We start from the raw sequence: 24,412 nt of genomic DNA, 5'->3' as shown, positions 1-24,412 counted from the left end.
TTCAAGATAGAGTGGACATGACACCATAAAAAGAATGAGACAGTGTTACAAATGTTGATATGGAATGATCTGCAAAGATATAAACGAAAACAAAATGCAAACAGTGTACATTAATATGACATTATACCATATTTTCTTTCTTTTTTTTTTTTTTTTTGAGACGGAGTTTTGCTCTTGATACCCAGGCTGGAGTGCAATGGTACGATCTCAGCTCACCGCAACCTCTGCCACCTGGGTTCAGGCAATTCTCCTGCCTCAGCCTCCCGAATAGCTGGGATTACAGGCACACACCACCATGCCCAGCTAATTTTTTGTATTTTTAGTAGAGACGGGGTTTCACCATGTTGACCAGGATGGTCTCAATCTCTTGACCTCGTGATCCACCCGCCTCGGCCTCCCAAAGTGCTGGGATTACAGGTGTGAGCCACCGCACCCGGCCCCACATTTTCTAAAAGTATTACAAGGAATACATGCATTAACTTACTAATTGCACAGATTATCTCTAGAAGGAGTTATAGGAAACTAAATACTTGTTGGCTGCAGGGAAAGGTCATGATAACTAGGGAACAAGGATGAAAAAAACACTTATCAGTGGAAAGCCTTATGTGCCTTTTGGCCTGTACCATGCATGCTATCTAATAAAAAAAACTTTAAAACTTCTGTAGAATGGGCAAAGTAAAATGGGGAGAAAATGTTAGTGTAAAACATAATGTACAGGCACAGTGAGAAAAGCAAAAGGTATCAAATGTTAAGCAGGTCAAAGGAGTTAAGCATATAATGAAAAGAAATGACAACTTCAAAGCATAAGAGCTTCCCATAAATGAGAGAAATCCAAACCAAAGTACAGAGATAGGACTTTTTAAAAGAGCATTCTTAACAGGGATTGAAAAAAACGAAGGTAAATTGACCAAAGGTTGATATGCAGCATTACAGCACTGGTAAACAGAAGACATAAAGAAAATTATGACCAACAAAAAATAGAGCATACTACTCAAATATATCTCTAACACTAAATTGACTATTTAGACTAATATTCAGAAATCTGAGAATTAACTCTTTTCTATTTAGTTAAGAGTTTTTAATTACATTTCAGGTTGTTTCTTCCACCTTTCTGTCTTCTACTTAATACAGCACATACACAGAAAAAAAAAATCCATGGTATGTCCTTTAAATCAGAGAAAATAACAAGTCATAATTAAATGACCTGTGATTCCTCTAAGCTTTGAGATTAACTAAAAGGCAGCTGACAGGTAGAAAACTAAATTCATTAATCTTTGGGAATAGACAAAGTCAGAGGAAATGGGCAATCTGATCAAATCACATTCAAAGATATATAACGATAGAAAATTAACAGCAGAAGAAACATAATAAATGGATGTTCCAAAGAAAACTATTAAAGTGACATAATGATTGAGGTAAGGTGGTTTAGTAGTAGCAGGGGGGCCCAGATGAGAAGCACTTCTGTTAAAGAGCCCACATCTGGTCGCTTTTTGTTATGACATAAATTCTGAATTTTCAGATTAAACCCCAAATATCATGAAATAAAAACTCTTCACATATTCATCTCTATAATTAAATTCCTAATGAAAGCAACACTCAGACTGTTTCAGTACGCCTAAATTACAACTTGACATCTGTACCATACTTTATATACTCAAGGCACTATTCACATACTCGCAGATGATCCCTACAACAACCCAGAGAGGTAAGGTATCTGGCTTTTCTCGTGTACAAATGAGGAAACTATCCGAAAAAAATCCAACAATTTAATGATTCAAGTAATGTTACACAGGTAAGGAGAACGGCTAAGTTCCAGCCACTCAATCTAATACATTATGAAGCCCAGTCATAGTTTCCTCTCTAATACGTAATGCTGGCACAGAAATATTTCAATTGCTTGTAGTTTGGATATCTAGTGCAAGAAATTTTAAATAACAGTATGCCAGATTATTTATACTAAAAAAGAAAAAACAAGTTCACCTAAAATGTAGTTTTCTTTTGACGACAAGGAAAATTAATTTGTAAACCAGAGTCATATGATGTAAGTATAAAATCAAACTGTCCCACCACAAGGCAGGCTGAAAGTTGAATAAACACAACAGATACGCAAATATCAAGTCAAAGAAATGAAAACTGTAAGGAAAAGTAACCTGAAAAAAATAAGATCAGCATACATGCCATCTATAACAAAGAAAAAGAGGATTATAGTGAGATTTTGATGCAAAAGAAATTATAATAACCTAGGTACATAGGAATATAGTACAGAGTTATTGGTGAGAAAAAATTACTTAGAATACTAATTGGTGCCAGCGTTCAAACTGCTATTTTGAGTTTAGCACCAAAGTCTCAGGGGAAATGAGGGAGAATTCAAGAAGCTACGCAAATTAATAAAACAGAAAAGCAAAACAATTTGAGTGATAATAACTAAGAAAATGAAAAACAAGTGAATAGCCTAAATACAGACGGTAAAAAAGAGAGAGAGAAATTGGAACATCTTAACAAAAGAATAACATGCCGGTTATGTTCATCACTAAGTAGTACACAATGATAACCTCTGAGTGCAAAGGTGATTCAGGAATGAAAATCAAAAACAGTTTTGCTATTACTGGGTACAGAAAGAGATGAATAACTATAACCAGAAAGCCACTGAAAATATTCATGCATTAATAAGGCAATATAAACACATACACAGGGTGCTGATTACTGGGCTGTTTTCATTTTGTGAAAGCTAATCAAGCTGTATTTGTGAAATTTTCTACACCCATCTACACATGTATGATATGCATATATGTTTATGCGTGTATCCATATATGCATGAGAGGGGGGAGTAAAAAACAGAATTTCCCTGAGTATAGGCCTCTGTTAATGATAGAAGAAGTAACTGTTAAACATATTTATGTATATATATTTTTAAATTAGATGTTCTTTACATAACTTCTCTTTCATCATAGTCTGTACTTTAAAGCTGTATTCCAATAAAATTCGTCATCTATTTTTGTTTTTGTTTTTTTTCTAAATGTTTCAGCCTTGGGTGCTAGATTAGAATTTAACATGAAATAGTTGTAAAATGGGAATGCCTACAATCGATGGTAAACACATTATGCAAAAAATTAAAGTAAGCAACCCTGTTATTCACGAGGAAATCAGTAACCTGAAAAAAAAAATCTAAGAAATGGTATTGCCTGAAGTAACAAACAGTGACCAAATAAAACCTTCACTTCCTTTTCATTGTTTTAAACTATTATATTCTTAATATCCAAGAATGGCATCATACAAGGAAACAAGCTATCATGCAGCTGTAACTACTTATAAATTATAATTCCACTCATTATTTTTCACTGTCCTGAACTCACTAAATAAGGCTAACAACTGAAATCTGCACACTGAAGGTTTGATGTTTTCTCTCTTCCCTTTCTTAGTCTCTACCTTCTGGTGCTCAGTTCCTTAAATAAGGAAAATGAGAATCCAAAGCTGAAGTACTTCTGACCTCCTATCAAGTTTCCCACTCCAGGTTGAGGTACGCCTGGTTCCCTTTCTCCATTTGGATCAGGACTCTGTTGCTGGCCACTTTGCCGGTTCCACTCTGGTTCCTAGCAAATGCCAGGCTCACCTGGAGAGCAAGTGAAAAGAAAGGCTCACATCAGAAAAATAAACCCAGACAGCAAACTCTGCAGAGAACAGTGCCTGAGTCATCTGAGCAACTTTCCAGGAAAGGCAGAGAGATCAATGAAGATGGGAAAAGACACAGGAAGATGAAGGCTTACTGCAGTTTATCACATTAAGCTCTTAGAGGGGAAAAGAAAGGCAGGAAAGGGGAAACTAAGCCAATATAATTCAAATTCACAACTTTTCAAGGACTATCTGTCTCATATCTGGAAATAGAAAGCAATATATTTATTTCTAGCTACTTTTATAAGCTTCTGTAAAAAGTTTGGGAATGCCACATCTCAGCACTGCAAAGGACAGTACAAAGACATGGCCTGGATTCAAAGAATTAACAAAGTAGGCTCATGGACCATGCCATAAACCAGACCAGTCTCATGACAAGGGCTCAAGTCTATCAGAGACCTAGATGTCACTGAGCTTGAGAATGCTCAGTTAAAAAAGCATTGTTTGCTTCAAAAATCCTAGATTCCACCCATGTTCACCTTCAGTACGTGGGTAGCAATGCTCAAAGCAGACACTTTTATCTCCCTAGTCTGAGGTACGTTACTAACTTGGGAAGCCAGAATGAACACAGTAAGACCCTTCACTAGGATTCAAAGTTCTTTATGGAATGAAGAAATTAAGTCTGTCCACAAGATTTATTAGTGAGCTGAGCCATCAAATTTCCTCTTGGCACCACATAGTATGACTCTCCTTCTGGAAGAGAAATGACAAAAGCCCTATTGCAAAGGTGCACTATTCAAGTTCTAATAAGCAGGTAAGAGTATTAGGGATAGCTTATATCTGAGTGCTCTCCAACAAGACAGAGGATCAGTAACCTCCAAGCTTCCCAGAACATATCTAATTATTTGAAAACATGGCAGAGCATCGAGTCTCCTGGCTTTAAGGTCTCTCTCAATATACTTGCCCCTCTTGCTTCTGAGGTCGTCAGAAGTACCCATTAGTCACAGTGGAGAGAGAGCACTATGCTGTCCTTAAATGTGCACATAAAAAAGCTAGAGATGACCCTTAGATAACAAACAGGTTGGTTATTTCTCAAAGTCTTAGGACAGGTAAGACCAACCTCAGAAAATCATTAGGTGATCACTTCCAGGGGAATCATTTTGCAATATTTCGGCCTAATTATTAGTTTGTGCAGGGTGGAATCTGGGAATTTAAATAGAAGCAAATTAGAGATTGCTGAAAGCTTTCATCTTCAGATATATTAAAATACAAGTTCCAGGATTACAGAGTAATGAATTAAAAAATGATGTAGAATGTGTTAGCCAGAAGAGGCATGTCTGAGAATGTACTGTACTTTTTAGGGAGCACAAGGGAATGCAGAGATGGGTAGAGATCCATTTCTCTGACTTTTTCATTTCAGGTCTGAAAGGTTATACCATCTGTCTTTAATGCATAAAGGAACTAGACTTCTACAACCACCTAATAAAGACTGCCAGATCAAAGAGTAAATTCACTATCTCTCATCTACTCTCATTCCCAGAGACAGGATAAACACTTTTTTCAGCACGAACAAAATAATTTTCCCTACCTCCCTCTTCCTACAAAGCATTTGAAATGATAAACTGCAGTAAGGCTCCTCATTTGGTCCCTCTGGTTCTCGGCAGGTTGCTTAGGGGATCAGGCTCTGTTCTCTGCAGTGTTGGTTGTCTGGATTTCCTTTTTTTCTGAGAAAAGTCTCTCTCTCTTCCCTTGCTCTCAGGGTGAACATGATTATTTTTCAGGTGTCTGATGATCCTGGCCTTAGATGGGGACCAGAATGACAATCCAGGAGGCAGCTAGCAAAACAGAATCTTAATTCAAATGAGCACGGGGACTGGTAAATGTCAAACTGGAGAAGAAAAACTGATGGGACATTGAAGTACTCTACCTTTTCTGGATTTCTTGTTTTTCCTCTGGAAGGAACTCATCACCGCAACAGAGTGTAAAACAAAGAGAAAGAAGGGATAGGAGGAAAGGAGAGAAAACATCAAGGCAAATCAAGTTTTATGAATAATCTATAATGGTGTGGACAGTAACAAACCTGGGGACAGAAGCTTTCATTTACAAAAATGTCCCAGTGCCTACATGGCTCCAGCCTCACAGTAAAGAACAGCACACAAGGGGCAGGGGGTATTTTTATGATTAACTAGTTTTTGGCAAATATTTACTTGGAAAAATAATCCCATTTTGTGATCAACTTGGCCACAGTCTCAGGTCCCAAGTCTTTGAGATTAGATCCTACAGGTGAGAATTTAGGGATTACAGGTATTTGTTACTAATACAGGCACTGACTCAGTTGGTTACTCCAGGGAAGTCTACTAAAAAAAAAATCACCAGTTTACTAAAAACCCAACTTTATCCAGGAAAAAAAAATAATTTAGAATTTCTAGATAACTTCCAGGATGAGAGTCAGCTGACTGTTGGTTCCTTTTCTTGTGAAAATTACTAAATCCTTGGCCAGGCGAAGTGGCTCACACCTTTAATCCCAGTACTTTGGGAGGTCAAGGGAAGTGGATTACTTGAGGTCAGGAGTTCGAGATTAGCCAAGCCAACATGGTAAAACGCTGTTTCTACTAAAAATATAAAAAAATTTAGCCAAGCATGGTGGTGTGTACCTGTAGTCCCAGCTACTTCGGAGGCTGAGGCACAGAAATCACTTGAACCTGAAAGGTGGAGGTTGCAGTGAGCTGAGATCTTGCCACTGCACTCCAGCCTGGGTAACAGAGCAAGACTCTGGCTCAAAAAAAAGAAAATTCTGAATCCAGAGGTTACAAAAATTCCTCTTGGAATCCCTTATATAGTACAGTGTTGAAAGCCTAAACTGACACGGCAATAAGCACACAGATCCCTGTCAATGTTATCTTCTTATCAGATTTTTGTGGGGTGGAGGAAGAATTAATTAGGAACAGATTTGGGAATTAGTGAGACTCTGACATAGCCCATGTTACACCATCCTGAGAAAGCCACAAAGTATCATCTAAAACTCCCTCAAAATCAAATTTTATATAGCTCACACATAAATTCCTAGCTGTAATGGCTCCTCTGCTATAAACATTTCCCTAATAGGTAGGTATTACCACTAATAATAAAAACATTTTAAATGATTAAAAATGACAAGAATTATAGAGTATAACAAAGGCCTACGTGTTAACAAAGCTATAAAAGCAGCTTGCAACGTAGTTGTCAGGAATATCATTATAAACAAACTTAATTCTTCATACAGATAAAAATTAGTAACAAATTTGTGCATAAAATAAAAGTTTTCAAAGGGAATTAAGTTATGAGACAAAATATAAATTATTCGCACCTGCAGTGTACAATTCTCTTTTCGTTTGAGGAACTCCACAAACCTGGCCACTACTCCTGGTGTGCTGATAACTTCATCAATAGGAGGGTTAGGTTCTGTTTCCCCATAAAAGAAAAGAAAAGAAAAAAAAAATCCTTTGATTTCAATGCAAGAATTTGACAGCTCAAAACTTCATAACATCCCTCCCTCCATTTACCATCTTTCATGTTGGAAATCAACCCAAAACAAACAAAATGTCAAACGAGGTTTATCATTTTGAGGATGGGGTAGTCTGAAAGTTTTCAAAATGAAGCATGCCTCAATATGAGAATAATTCTCAAAAATTAAAATTACTGCCTTCACTATTTTAGAAAACCTAGAAAGCAGGGGACCAAAAAAACCCTCAAAAGACCATTGTCAGTATTCTGGTATATTTCCCTCTAGCCTGTTTTCTGTACACGGGTTTTAAGTCTAACTGCTTTTGTCTCTTGTAAATTGTCTCAAGTAATTGCATTACGAGATTCTCAGTATGCCTGCAGAATTTAATTTTGTACCTGTAGGAGCTAACAAGAATTCACTAAGATTGACTTGCCAACTTAATCTCACTTTCATTGATGGTAATACAGTATCCTATCAATGAAGTTACTCAATAAAAACTTATAAGGCAAATAAGAAGGAAATGTCACAGACAATCAGATTAATAACTTCAGCCAGAGGCTGACAAAGCTACTGGCAATATACATGTGGCAATGCCAGAAAAATGGCAATTAGATTACAATACTACTAGGGAGATTCTTACCCAAGTAAATGGCCCTACTGAAAGAGGCGACTAACGGTTCAATGTTAATTTGGAGAGGACTCTAAAGACATGTCATTTATCTGGTTCAACATTTCTATTAACCACTCAGGTAAACACAAAAAACAAATTTGATGATTATAATAAACTAATATTAATAACTAATATTATTGAGTTACAGAAATAACACAGAAAAATAACAATAGTTAAGTCAAAATAAGCAACAACAAAACAGAAAGCAAAATTCAGCATCTAAATTTTTAAAAATCTATATTACTTCACAAAACCTAACAACAGTTCACGAAGAAAAGCACTAGAGAGCTTAGTTTGCAAAAAATTCAATAAAATTACTATGTCATAACTATCAAAATAACTAGCTATCTTAGACTACATTATCAAAATAGACACTTTTAGGGCAAAGAATTAACTTCTCACCATAGCCTACATTAATAACGCATCTGGAATACTGTATTCTAGTTATATTTTTAAGAGGGATGCTGACAAACTAGAATACATGAGGAATATAGCAGAATGGTGAAAGCCCTTAAAAAATAAAAAGCACAGGCCAGGTGCGGAGGCTCACGCCTGTAATCCCAGCACTTTGGGAGGCTGAGGCGGGTGGATCACGAGGTCAAGAGATCGAGACCATCCTGGTCAACATGGTGAAACCCCGTCTCTACTAAAAATACAAAATATTAGCTGGGTATGGTGGCAAGTCCCTGTAATCCCAGCTACTCAGGAGGCTGAGGCAGGAGAATTGCCTCAACCCAGGAGGCGGAGGCTGCGGTGAGCCGAGATTGCGCCACTGCACACTCCAGCCTGGGTAACAAGAGCGAAACTCCGTCTCAAAAAAAAAAAAGGGACATTACAGAAGAAAACCGTTAGGCTTGGCATGCTGGAAGAGATAAGACTTTTTTAAGGGGTGAGGAGGTATACATTTCCTTCAAATATTTAATAAGCGATTTGCAAAAAAACAATTTTTTTTGTCATTATGGTAGTTTTTTTTCCACTTAACCTCAAGGGATATATTAATTTTTTTTTTTTTAAAGACAGAGTTTCTCTCCTATTGCCCAAGCTGGAGTACAATAGCACAATCTCAACTCATTGCAACCTCCACCTCCCAGGTTCAAGCGATTCTCCTGCCTCAGTCTCCTGAGTAGCTAGGATTACAGGCACACGACACCATACCAAGTTAATTTTTTGCATTTTTAGTAGAGACAAGGTTTCACCGTGTTGGCCAGGCTGGTCTCAAACTCCTGATATCAGATGATCTGCCCACCTCAGTCTCCCAAAGTGCTGATATTACAGCCATGAGCCACCGTGCCCAGCCACTGAATTTTGTTTAAATCACTAATAACTCTATAAACGACCATAACTTAATACTGGGGTGTTTAAGAATTTACTATCAACATTTTAATAGGGTTCAGAATTCTTTTTACTTGCCAAGGCCCGTAACAAATATCAGATTCCATTCTACACTAATTATATCAAAAAACACAATTACCAGCCAAGCAGGGTGGCTCATGCCTGTAATATCAGCACTTTAGAAGGCTGAGGTAGGCAGATCACAAGCTCAGGCAATCAAGACCATCCTACCTAATATGGTGAAACCCCGTCTCTACTAGAAATACAAAAATTAGCTGGGCATAGTGGCACATGAATCCCAGCTATTCAGCAGGCTGAGGCAGGAGAATCACTTGAACCAGGGGAGGCTGCAGTGAGCTGAGATCATGCCACTGCACTCCAGCCTGGTGACAGAGCAAGAATCCATCTCAAAAAAATAAAAAATAAAAAAAAGGTAATTACCCTGCCCACTAGTAAATCCAATCCATTCTTAACTTTCAGTGGTAAATTGCTAACATTAAAATCAATAATCATTGCTCTTTCAAGGAATATTTTTAAAGTTATTCTATTAAAAAAAAGTCAGTCTCTCAATTTGAATTAACATGAGATACTGACTACTATTCAATATAAGGTCTTTTATAAAATAACCCAAAAATGAAAATAATTCTGCCTTCTAATCCTGGTAAGATCCCAAAAATAAATAGAAAACTTAAAATTTAGGCATGGTTCATAATTACATATGTCTACATTTTTATTCTTTTATTGACATACTCCAAAACAAATTATCTATGGTATGAAAAACAGATTATGGAAAAGTAATTTTGTAGAGAAATGAAAAATAATACTCAACATATTCATAGCTCACCTTTTGAAAGCAGTTTCCTGAATTTCTGTGTTGCTGAAAGCTGTTGCTCTGGGCTTTTGGAAAATATCATTTCAATCATGTCAGAAGTGATGACACCACCCTGGGATCACAAATAAAAAGAACATATAATAAAACATTAAACTTTAATTCAAAGGAAACAAAGATAACAGATATCATGGTCAAGTTACTAAGTTAATCACACTTCTCCAGAAGTTACATAAAGGTAGAACAATCTTTACCTGTAGAAATGTGTACGATTATAATATAATGAAGCCAAATTCTTTGTATATCATTAATAAGCTCACAATAGTGAGAAAGTAGTCTTACTAGTAAATGCTAAGACAAGGAACTTATTCTTCTTCCTCTCCTTGCTCATCACACAGCTGGCTATTCTTTGTTATCCAAATTAAATGTTAGGTTTCGTGACCCTCCAAGCCTAAAGGAGCCACTCTATCTCTTATCACATAGCCCTATTTTGATCACATACCCAGCCCTTATTACACTCCCAGATACTTTTCTGTGTTCCTCCAGTATACCGTAATCTCCTTGAAAGCCAAAGACCTTGTCTGTCTTACCACTCTATCACTAAGGGCTGGTGTACAGCAAATGCTCTGCAATATTTATTGAATGAGTATAGAGTGGTCCTGTATAAATCTAGCCACTGCCAAATTCAACAGCTGACTCTCAAACTTATTTAAAATTTCTGTCTTGTTTTATTAAAACTTTCCAGTTTCCCACTACTTTCTTGCTTTATTAGAATGTTTCCATTTCCCACCATAACTCACGCCAAGTATTATTAGCAGTTAGTCAAGTATTAGCAGTTAATTTTCTTCTCAGGATCATTTATCACAAAGAAACAAAGTTCTTATCTCATAAAGGGTAACAGTCAACAAGATGAGTTGTGAAGAAAGCTGCACTGAGATTTAAATGCCAGATGACTGATAAGCAATACCTAACACCTAAGTTTTCTCATAGAGGAATATATGAAGCATTCTACCCAAGAATCAGAAAAGTAAAATTTTCAAAATTCCAAGACTGATTTTTAAATAAAGGTTTCTATATGGTTTGTTATGAATATGTTTGCGTAAACACATTCATATACACACACACACACACACACACACACACACACACACACTAAGCAAATTATCTTTTCCTTCACTCTCTTATAAGGATCTCTTATCCTCTTATAACAAGCTGTACTCACTTTACATCATACTGTTTAAGTACTGTTTAACTTTACATTATAATATTTAAGTCACTGGCTATCAAGGAAAGGAGTGAACATCCCCCAATGATTTTGCATCCTCTCCTGTGGAAAGAGTTAGTACAGATGTGCCTCAACTTATAGTGAATGGGGTTATGACCCACTAAACCCATCTTAAGTTGAAAACATCGTAAGTTAAAAAAAATACACTTAACACACCTAACCTACGAAACTTCATTGTCCAGCCCCCTTTTTTTTTGGAGACAGAGTCTAGCTCTTGTCACCCAGGCTGGAGTACAGTGGTGCAATTTCGGCTCACCATGACCTCCATTTCTTGGGTTTTCAAGCAATTCTCCTCCCTCAGCTTCCCGAGTAGCTGAGATTACAGGCATGTGCCACCAAGTCCAGCTAATTTTGTATTTTTAGTAGAGACGGGGTATCTCCATGTTGGTCAGGCTGGTCTTGAACTCCCGACCTCAGCCTCCTGAAGTGCTGGGATTACAGGATTCAGCCACTGCATGAGGCTGCATAGTCTACCTTAAAGGTGCTCAGAACACACACATTAGCCTACAGTTGAACAAATGATCTAACACAAAGCCTATTTTATAATAAAACGTTGACTATATCATGTAATTTACTGAATACTGTACCGAAAATGGGAAACAGAATGACTGCATGGGTATTCAAAGTACGGTTTCTAATGAACACATACAGCCTTCACACCACTGTAAAAAGTTGAAAACCCCTGACTTGAACCCTCATAAGAACCATCCATACATTTTTTGCTGTACAAAAGAAAGTTATAATCTTAGACGAGGTGCAGCTTTGTTGTTACCTTTATTTGCAACAAAGTATATGGGGTAAGGAGATATGTGGATACCAACTGGCAAGGACAGTTAATTTTATGTGTCAACTTGACTCAATTATGGCATCCTGGTATCCAGTTATCTGATCAAACACCAGTCTAGATGTTGCTGTGAGGGTTATTTTTTAGATGTGATTAGAATTTAAATCAGTATGCCTGACATAAATAATGTCCCATAATGCAGGTTGGCCTCATCCAATCAGTTGCAAGCCATAAGAGCAAAGACTAGGTTTCCTGAAAAGGGATTCAGCAACATCAACTCTTAACCTGAATTTACAGTGGACCAGTGTGTCCCACAGATTTCAGACTTGCCAGCTCCCAAAGACATGAGTCACGTTCTTAAATTGAATTTCTTTCTCCCGTTGGTTTTGTTTCTCTGGAGAACCCTAATACAATACATAAAACACTTTGTATTCACTTAATGATCCCTTTTTAAATTGCAAAATCTGGCTTTCCGAAGGGCTTAGACGCTTTCATCACAAAATGATGGCATTGGCTATGTCTGTATCCATTCCAAAGGAAATACTACTACCCTCCCAACTCTCAAAGAAAGCTGGTTCATATAAACTGGAGATCTAGGAAGTGAAATAAAGAAAAAGCTACAAAATACTATGCCGCCATTTACCAAAAAAAAGGTGGGGAAGAAGAGAACATTTATTTTAATATACAAAAATTCTAAGAAAAAAATAAGAATTAATAATACTAGTTGCCAATAAAGAAAAATACTGGGCCAGGCGCGGTGGCTCACACCTGTAATCCCAGCACTTTGGGAGGACGAGGCAGGTGGATCACAAGGTCAAGAGATCGAGACCATCCTGGTCAACACGGTGAAACCCCGTCTCTACCAAAAATACAAAAAATTAGCTGGGCATGGTGGCGCGTGCCTATAATCCCAGCTACTTAGGAGGCTGAGGCAGGAGAATTGCCTGAACCCAGGAGGCGAAGGTTGCAGTGAGCCGATCACGCCATTGCACTCCAGCCTGGGTAACAAGAGCAAAACTCCGTCTCCAAAAAAAAAAAAAAAATACTGGGTGCCTAAGCGGAAGAAAGATTTTTCTTCATCTTTTTTTTAACTGTACTTTTTTGTTACTAAAAACAATAGTACCTTTACCTTTTCGGAGATAATTTTCTTTTTTAAAAAACTGTGCCTGTGTGTGTGTATACACACATGATCTATTTTTAAAATTACATAATTACAATACTCTAGAAATCTAGATAGGTCTAATCCATACATATAAAGCATGACTTTTACGTCTTCACATAACTTCAAAAAAGCAACAAAAATGGTTTACAACAGAAAATTCCAACAGTTCTAATGTGGAATTAAGTTTCTAAATCATATAAACAGGTCAATTTCATAAATGAATGAAAAATTATTATTTTCTGTGAAGTATCTCTTATGGCTGAGTGTGATGGCTCAAGTATGTAGTTCCAGCGCTTTGGGAGGCCATGGCAGAAGGATCACTTGAGGCCAGGAGTTCACCTGGACAACATAGTGAAATCCCATCTCCACAAAAAATTAACAAATTTGCCAGGCACAGTGGCATACGCCTGTAGTCCCAACTACTTGGGAGGCTAAGGCAGGAAGATCACTTGAGCCCAAGAGTTCAAGGTTGCAGTGACTTATGATCGCAGCAGTGCACCCCAACCTGGGCAACAGAGCAAGACCTTGTCTCTAAAAATAATAAATAAATAAAATAAAATAAATAAAGTATCAATTATTATTCAACTTTTAAAGAATAATTTTATTTTATAATTAGCTTTATAAATTTTTATAACATAATCTAATTTTAATTGCACATTATTAAAAATATAATAAACACTTAATGAACCATGAGATTAAGCATATTCTTTTTAAAAATGAAATGCCAAGTACTTTTTGTAGCCATCTAACCTTTTCTTAAAACTCAAAAGGAGATCTACATCTCATATCTTCACACAAAAACACTAAAAAAGAGTTCATTATCTCACTTACTGGTGCCATCTCCATGTTATTGATCTGGGCCTCATGAAAGCCTCCATCTGACATAACTTCTTCTTCTGTTTCTTCTTCTGCTGTAGCAACATTTCTCCGCTTGAATAACTGAAATATAAAAGGTTGGTAGTAATGTAAATGTAAATTCTAACACAAGGAAGTTCAACATTCAAATATTAGGCACCACATTAAAAGTGGAGCCTTTGAAAATCATTCTTAAAATTCTAAAGCCGTCAGCCTTTACTGATGAGTAACTATTTCTGATTTCCCCATAGTCTTATAATGAAATACAATTAATTATCACAATATGCTATAAACAACACTTGATAAGGTAAAACTTACTAGGAGAGGCCTGATACTCCATGACATTAAAAAAAAAAAAAAAAAAAAAGGTTGGAAAAAAGAGCTGGGTCATGCTTGGCCATTTTCCCCATCCCTTTATCTAAAGTATACATCAGGGCAGTCCTAACAATGTATCAGGGAAAATGAAAATAAAAACTATGTTCAAATGACTTAATACTTCTCTCCTAATCCCCAAAGACGGTGAACTAAGACTTCTGACCTTCCCAACCTATCCAGCAGCAACCAGTGGCAACAAATGGGATGTCTGCTTAAGCACTACCTTTAATGCAGTACCATTAATTTGTATAGCCAAAGGAGACTACTTCTCTCCAAAGTCAACCAACTAAGGTGATTTCCATTATATCCTTATGAGTCCTGGGCAGCACATTTATTCATCAAGCCATGATGGAGTAACAGTAACTTACCGTCTCACCCTAGACAACTAAAAGCAGACAAAATACATAAAATGTTTCAGCCACTGGACAACAAAAACCACAGAGCAGTAATCCCTTAGAAAAACCCAAGATAAGCCCCATTACTGACTCAGATTACTACACAGACAGTTCCCGGCTGTACTGCAGGCAAGGTAAACCTAAACAGAGTTTAGATGCTCCTTGAATCTGAGGAAACACAGTTCAGACCTGAGAAGGCCAAGAGACCTAAAATTCACAAGGCAGAGTACAACAAAGAGAACATGAAAGATCTACAGAAGATTCCTTCTGAGATTTAACTTAATGCTAATCAGCATATAATCATATTTTTCCAGAAGATAGAAGCAGAGATAGTACTTCCCATCTCACTCTAGAAAGCCAGCATTACTCTAATAACAAAATCACCTACCAAAGGCCTATTTAACAGCAGTTTCTTTTACCCAGTACATGTCCAGCTATCCAGAAAAAATTAAAAGGCGTACTAAACAATTTAAAAACACAGTTTGAAGCAAGAGAGCAAGTTTCAGAACCAGATTCAACTATGGCAGGGATGCTGGGATTATCAGACCAAGAATTTAAAAGTACGATTAATATGCTAAGGGCTTTAAATGGATAAAGTGGACAGCATACAAGAACAGACAGGCAATGTAAGGAGACAGATGGAAATTCTAAGAAAGAACTAAAAAGAAATGCAACAGATCAAAAACAAGAGAAATGAAGAATGCTTTTGATGGATTATTAGTAACAAGACACAGCCAAAGAAATAATCTCTGAGCTTAAGGAAATCTCATTAGAAACCTTTAAAACAGAAAGAAAACAGAAAAAGGACTGACAAAAATAGAATAGTGTATCTACGAACTGAGACAACTACAAACGGTATAACAAACATGGAATGGAAATATCAGGAGGAAAGAACAAAAGAAATATTTGACACAATAATGACTTGAGAATTTCCCCCAAATTAATATCAGACACCAAACTGTAGCAGGTCATGTCTCACTAACACAGGGCTCCATGACAACTGTTTCAGTACTGACTGAGGGGTTAAGTTAAATATTAAAAGCTAAAAAAGCCAGTGAGCTTATACAAAAGCTAGAACGCAACAAAAGCCCACCAAGAGTTTTGCCTAGGCCCTACGTGGGCCTTAAAGAATAACAAAGAAACTCCCCAGACTTCCACAAACAAGTTTAATGGAGGTCTGAAAGAACTCCCCAAACTTCCATGAGCAAGAGACAAGATAAGGGTAATCACCCCAGCAACTGGATTAAGTAAATTTACTGAGACTCCAGAGCAAAGTCTTTAAGACTCAGACCTGAGTTACAGATTAAAAGAAGTTAATCAGTTACATCTTTAGATGAATACACACATACGCGTAGACATATAGCTTAAAAGGTATCTAATATCTGGAAAACTTTGTAATTTTGAGTTGGTCTGGCTGTAATTTCTAGGCCTTCTCCCTGTAACCAGTTACAGAAATAAAAACTCTCTTCCCCAGTTCATCTGCATCTCGTTATTGGGCTATGAGAAACAGCAGCCCGACCCTCAGTTTGGTCTGGGAACAAAACCACAGGAAGCCCAGAGATCACCAAGCTGGAAAAAGGCCAAATAAAATCTCACTACACCTAGGGATACCATTTTCAAACACAAAATCAGAAATAAGGAAAAACAATCCTAAAAAGCTAAAAAACACTGTACTTACACATAAAGATAAGAATGATATTGAACTTCTCCTTAGAAACTATACATGCCAGAAGAAAGTGAAGTGAAATCTTTAAAGTGTTGAGAGAGAAAACCACCAGCCTAGAACCCTGAACCTCACAAAATCATCTTTTAAAAGTGGAGACAAAATAAAGATTTTTTTTCAGAAAACTAAAAAACTAAGGAAATTTATTATCAGTAGACATCTGCTTTGCAAGAAATGTTAAAAGAAATTCTTTAGCAAAAAGAAAAATGACATAGGTCAGAAACTTGGATCTACACAAGGAAGAACATCAAAGAATGAATAAGTGAATGTAAAAGTATTTTTAAAATTGATTTAGCGGGTAAAATTTTGTTTAAAATAGCAACAATGCATTTGATTATGTATGTTAATTTGTATATATATAAGATTACACACATTTTTGTATAAGTTAAATGAGTAACAGCAAAGAAGATATAAGAAATGGAGGGGAGAAACAGGATTATCTCACTAAAAGAAACACTACTTGTAAAGAGATATAGTGTTATTTTAAAGTAGACTTGAGGTAGTTGTAAATATACATTTACAATCTAGGACATTCTAGGACAACCACTAAGCAAAGTAAGAAAGTACAACTGACATGCTAAGAAAGAAGAGAAAATGGAAATCATATTAAATGCTTAATTAAATCCACAAAGGCAGAAAAAGAGTGAATGACAAAACTAGAAATAAAAAACAAGGGTAACAAATAGAAATCAGTAACAAATATGGTAAATACCAATTCAACTATCTCTGCAATCACTTTGACTGTCAATAGTCTTAAGTGAACCATTAAAAGAGACTGTCAGATGCATCTTGGAGTTATCCAATTCATGCATGAGGGAACTGGAGTATTACTTATACATCATCTTCCATTATTGGTTCAAAGTTCTTGGGAATGTTAACTTCCTAGTACCTGCAGCCTGGTACACAGGTGCAAAATTGGATTCAGTGGTCACAGAAAGCCCTCAGATAAAGAAATGCAGGTTCTGACATGTAGAAGCTGGGCCTGCAAACAATGCAGGAATGAGAATAAGGGGTAGGAGTTAAGAGTAAGGGAAATGGAATAGGTCAGCTATAAAATGCCTTTGCATTTGTCAACATAATCACTCTACTCTTTTAAATTTAGTCCTGAAACTCCTTGAAAGTATGTAGTATGTTCCAAAATGCAAACTGTTATGCCTATACTTGCCCTCACTGATTTTAATTGACTGAAATGTTCAGTTCAATATTCTAAATAAATCAGCATTTTGGCAAAAAGACTAAAAGGGATTGTCAAAGTGGATCAACAAAACAAGTACCAACTGGATGTGGTTTACAAGAAACCCACAAATAAAAACACAGATTAAAAGTAAACAGATGGAGAAATACATGCCATATTAACCCTAATTAAATGAAAGGGGAGTTGGCTGGGCATGGAGGTTCACACCTATAATCCCAGCACTTTGGAAGGCCAAGGCAGAAAGATCACATGAGGCCAGGAGTTCAAGACCAGCCTGGCCAACATAGCAAAACCCTGTCTGTACTAAAAATACAAAAATTAGCCAGCTGTGGTGGTGCATGTCTTGGGAGGTGGAGGGTGCAGTGAGCCAAGATTCTGCCCCTGCCCTCCAGCCTAGGCCACAGAGCGAGACTCTGTCTCAAAAAAAGAAAGTGGAGTAACTGTAATAATTTCAAACAAGGCAGATAAGGCAAGTTATGTTATCGAGAATAAAGAAGGGCAGTGCATAAGGATAAAAAGGCCAATTCTCCAAAAAGGTGTAACAACGCTTAGCGTGTATAAGCCAAACAACAGTGTCTTTGCAGGCAAAAGCTGACAGAACTGCAAGGAGAAATAAATGAATTTGCTATTATAGATGGACACTTCAACACCTCTCTATCAGAAATGGACAGATCAAGCAGAGAGAAAACCAGTAAGGACATAATTGAACTCAACATCACTCAACTGGATATAATGAATATCCACAGATTATGTCACAGAAGAAACAACAGAACACACATTTGTACACTCACATCGGATATTCATCAAGATAGACCAAATTCTGGGCCATAAAACAAACCTTAACATGGTCAAAAGAACAAGTCCTAAAATGTCTCCTCTCAGGCCACAATAACATTAAATTACAATAACAGAAAGATAATTTTTTAAAAAATCCCCCAAATATGCTTGGAGATTAAAAAACACACTTCAAATAACACATAGGTCAAAAAAGAGATCTCAAGAGAAATTTTAAAATATTTTGAGCTAAATGAAAACAAAGACACAATTTATCAAAATAAAGTGACAGCAGTGCTTAGAGGGAAATTCATAGCATTGAATGCATTTATTAGCAAAGACAAAAATATCTAAAATCTCCTACTCAATCACCTTAGAAAACCAGAAAAAAGAAGCAGTGAATTAAATCCAAAGTTAGCAGAAGAACAAAAATAAGAGCAGGTATCAGTAAAACTGAAAACAGGAAATCAACAGAGAAAAATCAGTCAAAAAAAACAAAAGCTTGTTCTTTGAAAAGACCAATTAACTCATAAGCCTCTAGCCAAGCAGACTAATTAAAAAAAAAAAAAAAGAAAAAACACACACACAGGACACAAACTCCTACTATCAGAAATCAAAGAGGGAAAATCACTACAAATCCCATGAACATTAAAAGGACAATAAAATAAATTCTGGCCAGACGTGGTGGGGCTCACACCTGTAATTCCAGCACTTTGGGAGGCCAAGGTGAGCAGGTCACTTGAGGTCAGGAGTTCAAGACCAGCCCGGCCAACATGGTGAAACCTCATGTCCACGAAAATATATAAATTAGCCAGGAGTGGTGGTAGGCGCCTGTAATCCTAGCAACTGGGAGGCTGAGGCACCAGAAACGCCTGTACCCAGAAGGCAGAGGTTGCAGTGAGCCAAGATCGCACCACTATACTCCAGCCTAGGTGACAGTGAGACTCTGTCTCAAAAAAATAAAAGTAAATACTATGAACAATTCTATTGCCACAAATTTTATCACTTAGATAAAATGAACCACTTCCTTGAAAGTCCCCCAGGTACCAAAACTCACACAAGAAGCAATATGAATAGGGCTATATTAAAGAAAATGAAACAATACTAACCTTCCAAAACAGAACCAGGACCAGATGGGTTCACTGGTGACGTTTTAAAAACATTTAAGAAAGAAATTATATCCATTCTCTATCATTTCCTACACAAGATAGAAGCAGAAGGAATACTTCCTAATTCACTCAGTAAAGGCTAACATCAGAGTATACCAAAACTCGATAGAGACACTGTAAGAAACCTATAGATCAACATTTTTTATGAACACAGACACAAAATCTTCAGGAAAATATTAGCAAAACAACCCAACAATGTATAAAAAGAATCATATACCATAATCAAGTGGGATTTATCCCAGGTGTATAATATTGGTCCAACATTTGAAAATCATTAATATAATCCATCACATCAATAGACTAAAGAAGAAAAATCACACGACCATATCAATAGATGAAGAAAAGGCCAATGAAAAAAAGTCAACACCCATTCATACTTATATGGTCTCTCATATTTTATATATATATATATATATATATATATATATATATATATATGTAAAACATCATACTTAAATGGTATGAAATTAGAAGCTTTTCTGCTAGATCAGGAGCAAGACAAGAATATCTCCTCTCATCACTCTGTTTCAACATTGTACTGCAACTCCTAATGAATGCACTAAGACAAGAAAAGGAATAAAAGGCATGTTGATGGGAACACAAGAAATAAAACTGTCTTTTTTCGTGGGATGACATAGTTGTTCGCACGGAGAATTCAAAAGAATCAATGAAAAAATCAACTAATAAGCAATTACAGCAAAATCTCACTATATAAGATTAATATACAAAATTCAACTGCGTTCCTATATGCCAGCAATGAACAAGTGGAATTTGAAATTTAAAAAGGATCATTTACATTAGTACTCCCAAAAAATGGAACACTTAGGTATGAATCTAACAAAATATATATGAGATTTCTATGAGGAAAACTACAAAACTCTCAACCAAATCAAAGACCTAAATAACTGGAGAGGTATCATTCCTATCTACATAGGAAGACTCAACATTGGCAAGATGTCAGTGCTTCCCAACTAGACCTATAGATTCAATGCAATTACAATCCCAGCAAGTTATTTTCTATCACCAAAATGATTCTAAAATTTATATGGTTAGGCAAAAGATCCAAAATAGCCAATAAAATATTGAAGGAAAAGAACAAAGTTAGAGGACTGACTCTACCCAACTTCAAGATCTACTATAAGCAAGAAGAGTGTGGTATTGGCAAAAGACTAGACAAACAGATCAATAAAACAGAACATAGTGCCCAGAAATAGACCCCATAAATCTAGCACAATGATCTTTGACAAAAGAAACAGATGAAATACAACAGTGCAAAGGTAGTCTCTTCAACAAACAGCGCTGGCTTTCAACAAAATTCAACACCACATTAAAAGGATCATTCAGTATGAACAAGTAGGATTTACCTTCGGATACAAGGATGGTTCAACATACACAAATCTATGAATGTGAATCACATTAATGGAATAAAGAACAAAAACCATATGATCATCTCAATAGATGCAGAAAAAGCATGAGACAAATTTCGACATCCTTTTTTTAAAACTCTCAACAAATCACGTATAGGAGGAATTTACCTCACAATAAAGCCTCATTTGACAAGCCAACAGCTAGCATAATACTAAGTGGTGAAAAGTTGAAAGCTTCACTTCTAAGATCAGAAACAAGACAAGGATGCCCACTCTTGCCACCTTCGTTAAGTATTCAAAGTCCTAGCTAGAGCAATTAGGCAAGAGAAAGAAAGAAAAGGCATCTAAATTAAAAAAAAAAAAAAAAGTAATTGCCCCTGACTGCAGAAGACATGATCTTACATAGAAAGAACTCTAAAGACTCCACCAATAAACTGCTAGCAATAATACACAGATTCAGGACAGTTGCAGGATATAAAATAAATAAATAAAAATGCATAACATTTCCATACACTAACAATAAACTATCTGAAAAAGAAATTAAGAAAACAATCCCATTTACAATGGCTACAAAAATAAAATACTTAAGAGTAAATTTAGCCAAAGAGGTGAAAGACCTGTACATTAAAAATTACATAAAACTGAAATAAATGAAGATACTCTATGTTCATGAATTAGAAGAACAGTATTAAAATATTCATACTGAACAAAGCTATCTACAGATTCAACACAACTTCTATTAAAATTCCAATGAAATTTCTTACAGAAATTTTTTAAAATCCTAAAATTCATATGGACCCACAAAAAAACCCTAAATAGCCAAAGCAATCTTGAGCAAAAAAAGAACAAAGCTGGAGGATTCACACTAACTGATTTCAAAATACAACTGCCCCTTAAACAACGCAGGGATTGGGGAGCCAATCCCCTATGCAGTTGAAACTCTGCATATAACTTTTAACTCCCCCAAAGCCTAACTACAAATAGGCTACCATTGACTGGAAGCCTTATCAATAACACAAACACTAAATTAACACATTTGCATGATATATGTATTATATGTTGTATTCTTACAATAAAGTAAGCTGCAGAAAAGAAAATGTTATTTAGAAAATCATAAGGAAGAGAAAATATAGTTACAATTCATTAAGTGGAAGTGGATCATCATAAAGGCCTTCATCTTCTCATCTTCAAGTTGAGTAAGCTGAGGAGGAGGGAAGAGGAGGGGTTGGTCTTGCTGTCTCAGAAGTGGCAAAGGGAGAAGAAAATCTGCATATAAGTGGACCCATGCAGTTCAAGACCTTGTTGTTCAAGGGTCGACTGTATGCTACAAACTATAGTAATCAAAACGGCAAGGTTTTGGCATGAAAACAAGCACATAGAGCAATGGAACAGAATAAAGAGCCCAGTAATAAATCCATGCATTTATGGTCAATTGATTTTTTCAAAAGGTGACAAGAACACACAATAAGGGAAGAATAGTCTCTTCAATAAATGGGGCTCTCCACGTGCAGAATAAAGAAACTGAACGCTTATCCCACACCATACGCAAAAATTAATTCAATATGCATTAAATACTGAAACATAAGCCCTGAAACTGTAAAACATAGGGAAAAAGCTTCTTGACACTGGTTTAGGCAATGATTTTCTTGGATAGGACCCCAAAAGCATAGGCAACAAAAGCAGATAGACAAACAGAGTTAAACCAAACTAAAAAGCACAGCAGAGGAATTAAAACAGTAAAGAGAGAATTTATGCAATGCAAGAAAATATCTGCAAGCCGTACATCAAACAAGGGGTTAATATCCAAAATATTTAAGGAACTCAAAAATAATTCAATAGTAAGAAAACATTCTGATTTTAAAATGGGGAAAGAACTTAAATAGACATTTCTCAAAAGAGGACATAAAATGGCTAACAGATATATGAAAAAATGCTCACCATCACTCATCATCAGGGAAATACAAATTGAAGCCATAATGAGGTGTCACCTCATACCTGTTAGAATGACAATTATCAAAAAGATGAAAGATAACACGTTGGTGAGGATGCTGAGAAAAGGAAACCCTTGCACACTGATGGTGGCAACGTAATTTATTACAGCCAGTATGAAAAATAGTATGGAGGCTTCACAAAAAATTAAAAAAACGATTACCATATGATCCAGCAATCCCATTTCTGGGCATATATCCAAGGGAAAGGAAGTCAATATGTCAAAGAGATCTGCACCCCCAGGTTCACTGTAACATTATTCACAATAGTGAAGATACGGAAATAACCTAAGTGTCCATCACAGATGAATGGCTCAAGAAAGTGTGGTAGATATACACAACAGACCAATGATCTTAAAAATGAAAGAAATCTGGTACTCAGAGACGAGAAAAGAAGAAAAAAAAAATGAAAGAAATCCTATTTTTGCAACAACATCCATGAACCTGGAGGACATTATGTTAAGGAAATAAGACAGACACAGAAAGACATTTTATGTGGAATCAAGCTCACAAATGAGAGTATAAGGGTTGTTAGTAAGTGTGGAAGGTTGGAGACAGGAAGGGCTGGAGAGATGTTGGTGAAGGAACACAAAATTTCAGTTAGGAAGAGTAAGTTTGAGAGATCTATTGTACAACAAGGTGACTATAGTTCAGAACAGTATATTGTATATTTGAAAACTTTTAAGACAGTAGATTAGCCAGGCGTGGTGGCTCACACCTGTAATCCCAGCACTTTGGAAGGCTAAGGACAGAGGATCATTTAAGGTCAGGTGTTCGAGACTCACCTGGGCAACATAGCAAGACTCTGCCTCTACAAAAAAAAAAAAAAAAAAAAAAAAAATTGGTCGGGCATGGTGCTCAAGCCTATAATCCCAGCACTTTGGGAGGCCGAGGCGGGTGGATCACGAGGTCAAGAGATCGAGACCATCCTGGTCAACATGGTGAAACCCCGTCTCTACTAAAAATACAAAAAATTAGCTGGGCATGGTGGCGCGTGCCTGTAATCCCAGCTACTCAAGAGGCTGAGGCAGGAGAATTGCCTGAACCCAGGAGGCGGAGGTTGCGGTGAGCAGAGATTGCGCCATTGCACTCCAGCCTGGGTAACAAGAATGAAACTTCGCCTTAAAAAAAAAAAAATAGCTGGGCATGGTGGCAATGGTCTGTAGTCCCAGCTACTTGAGAGGTAAGGTGAAAGCTCCAGGCTACAGTGAGCCACAAGCACACCACTGCACCGTAGTCTGGGTGACGGAGTAACACCTTGTCTCAAAAAACAAACCCTGCTAAGACCGTAGATTTTAAATGTGCTTAACACAAAATGCTAAGTATATTAGGTGATCTCTATACTAATCTGCTTGATTTAGCCATTCCACAATATATACCGATTTCAAAACATGTTTAATAAATTGTATTAATACA

At 36.5% G+C, this 24,412-nt stretch overlaps 1 protein-coding gene across 2 annotated transcripts in view; it reads right to left on the bottom strand.

The window, feature by feature from the left end:
• KPNA1 (karyopherin subunit alpha 1) overlaps positions 1–24,412 on the bottom strand; it is an 85,197-nt gene that overhangs the window by 28,788 nt on the left and 31,997 nt on the right. For both annotated transcript variants that reach the window (XM_035274040.3, XM_054246044.2), the window contains exons 3-5: positions 13,987–14,094; positions 9,940–10,039; positions 6,956–7,050 (exon numbers count right to left, since the gene is read on the bottom strand). In XM_035274040.3, the coding sequence (XP_035129931.1) occupies positions 6,956–7,050; positions 9,940–10,039; positions 13,987–14,094 (303 nt within the window). The remainder of the gene's footprint in view (positions 1–6,955; positions 7,051–9,939; positions 10,040–13,986; positions 14,095–24,412) is intronic.

Source organism: Callithrix jacchus, chromosome 15 (genome assembly GCF_049354715.1).
Source record: "Callithrix jacchus isolate 240 chromosome 15, calJac240_pri, whole genome shotgun sequence".
NCBI classification, from domain to species: Eukaryota; Metazoa; Chordata; class Mammalia; order Primates; family Cebidae; genus Callithrix; species Callithrix jacchus.
Note: the sequence above shows the minus strand (reverse complement) of the source record. Positions and strands in the feature narration are given on the sequence as shown.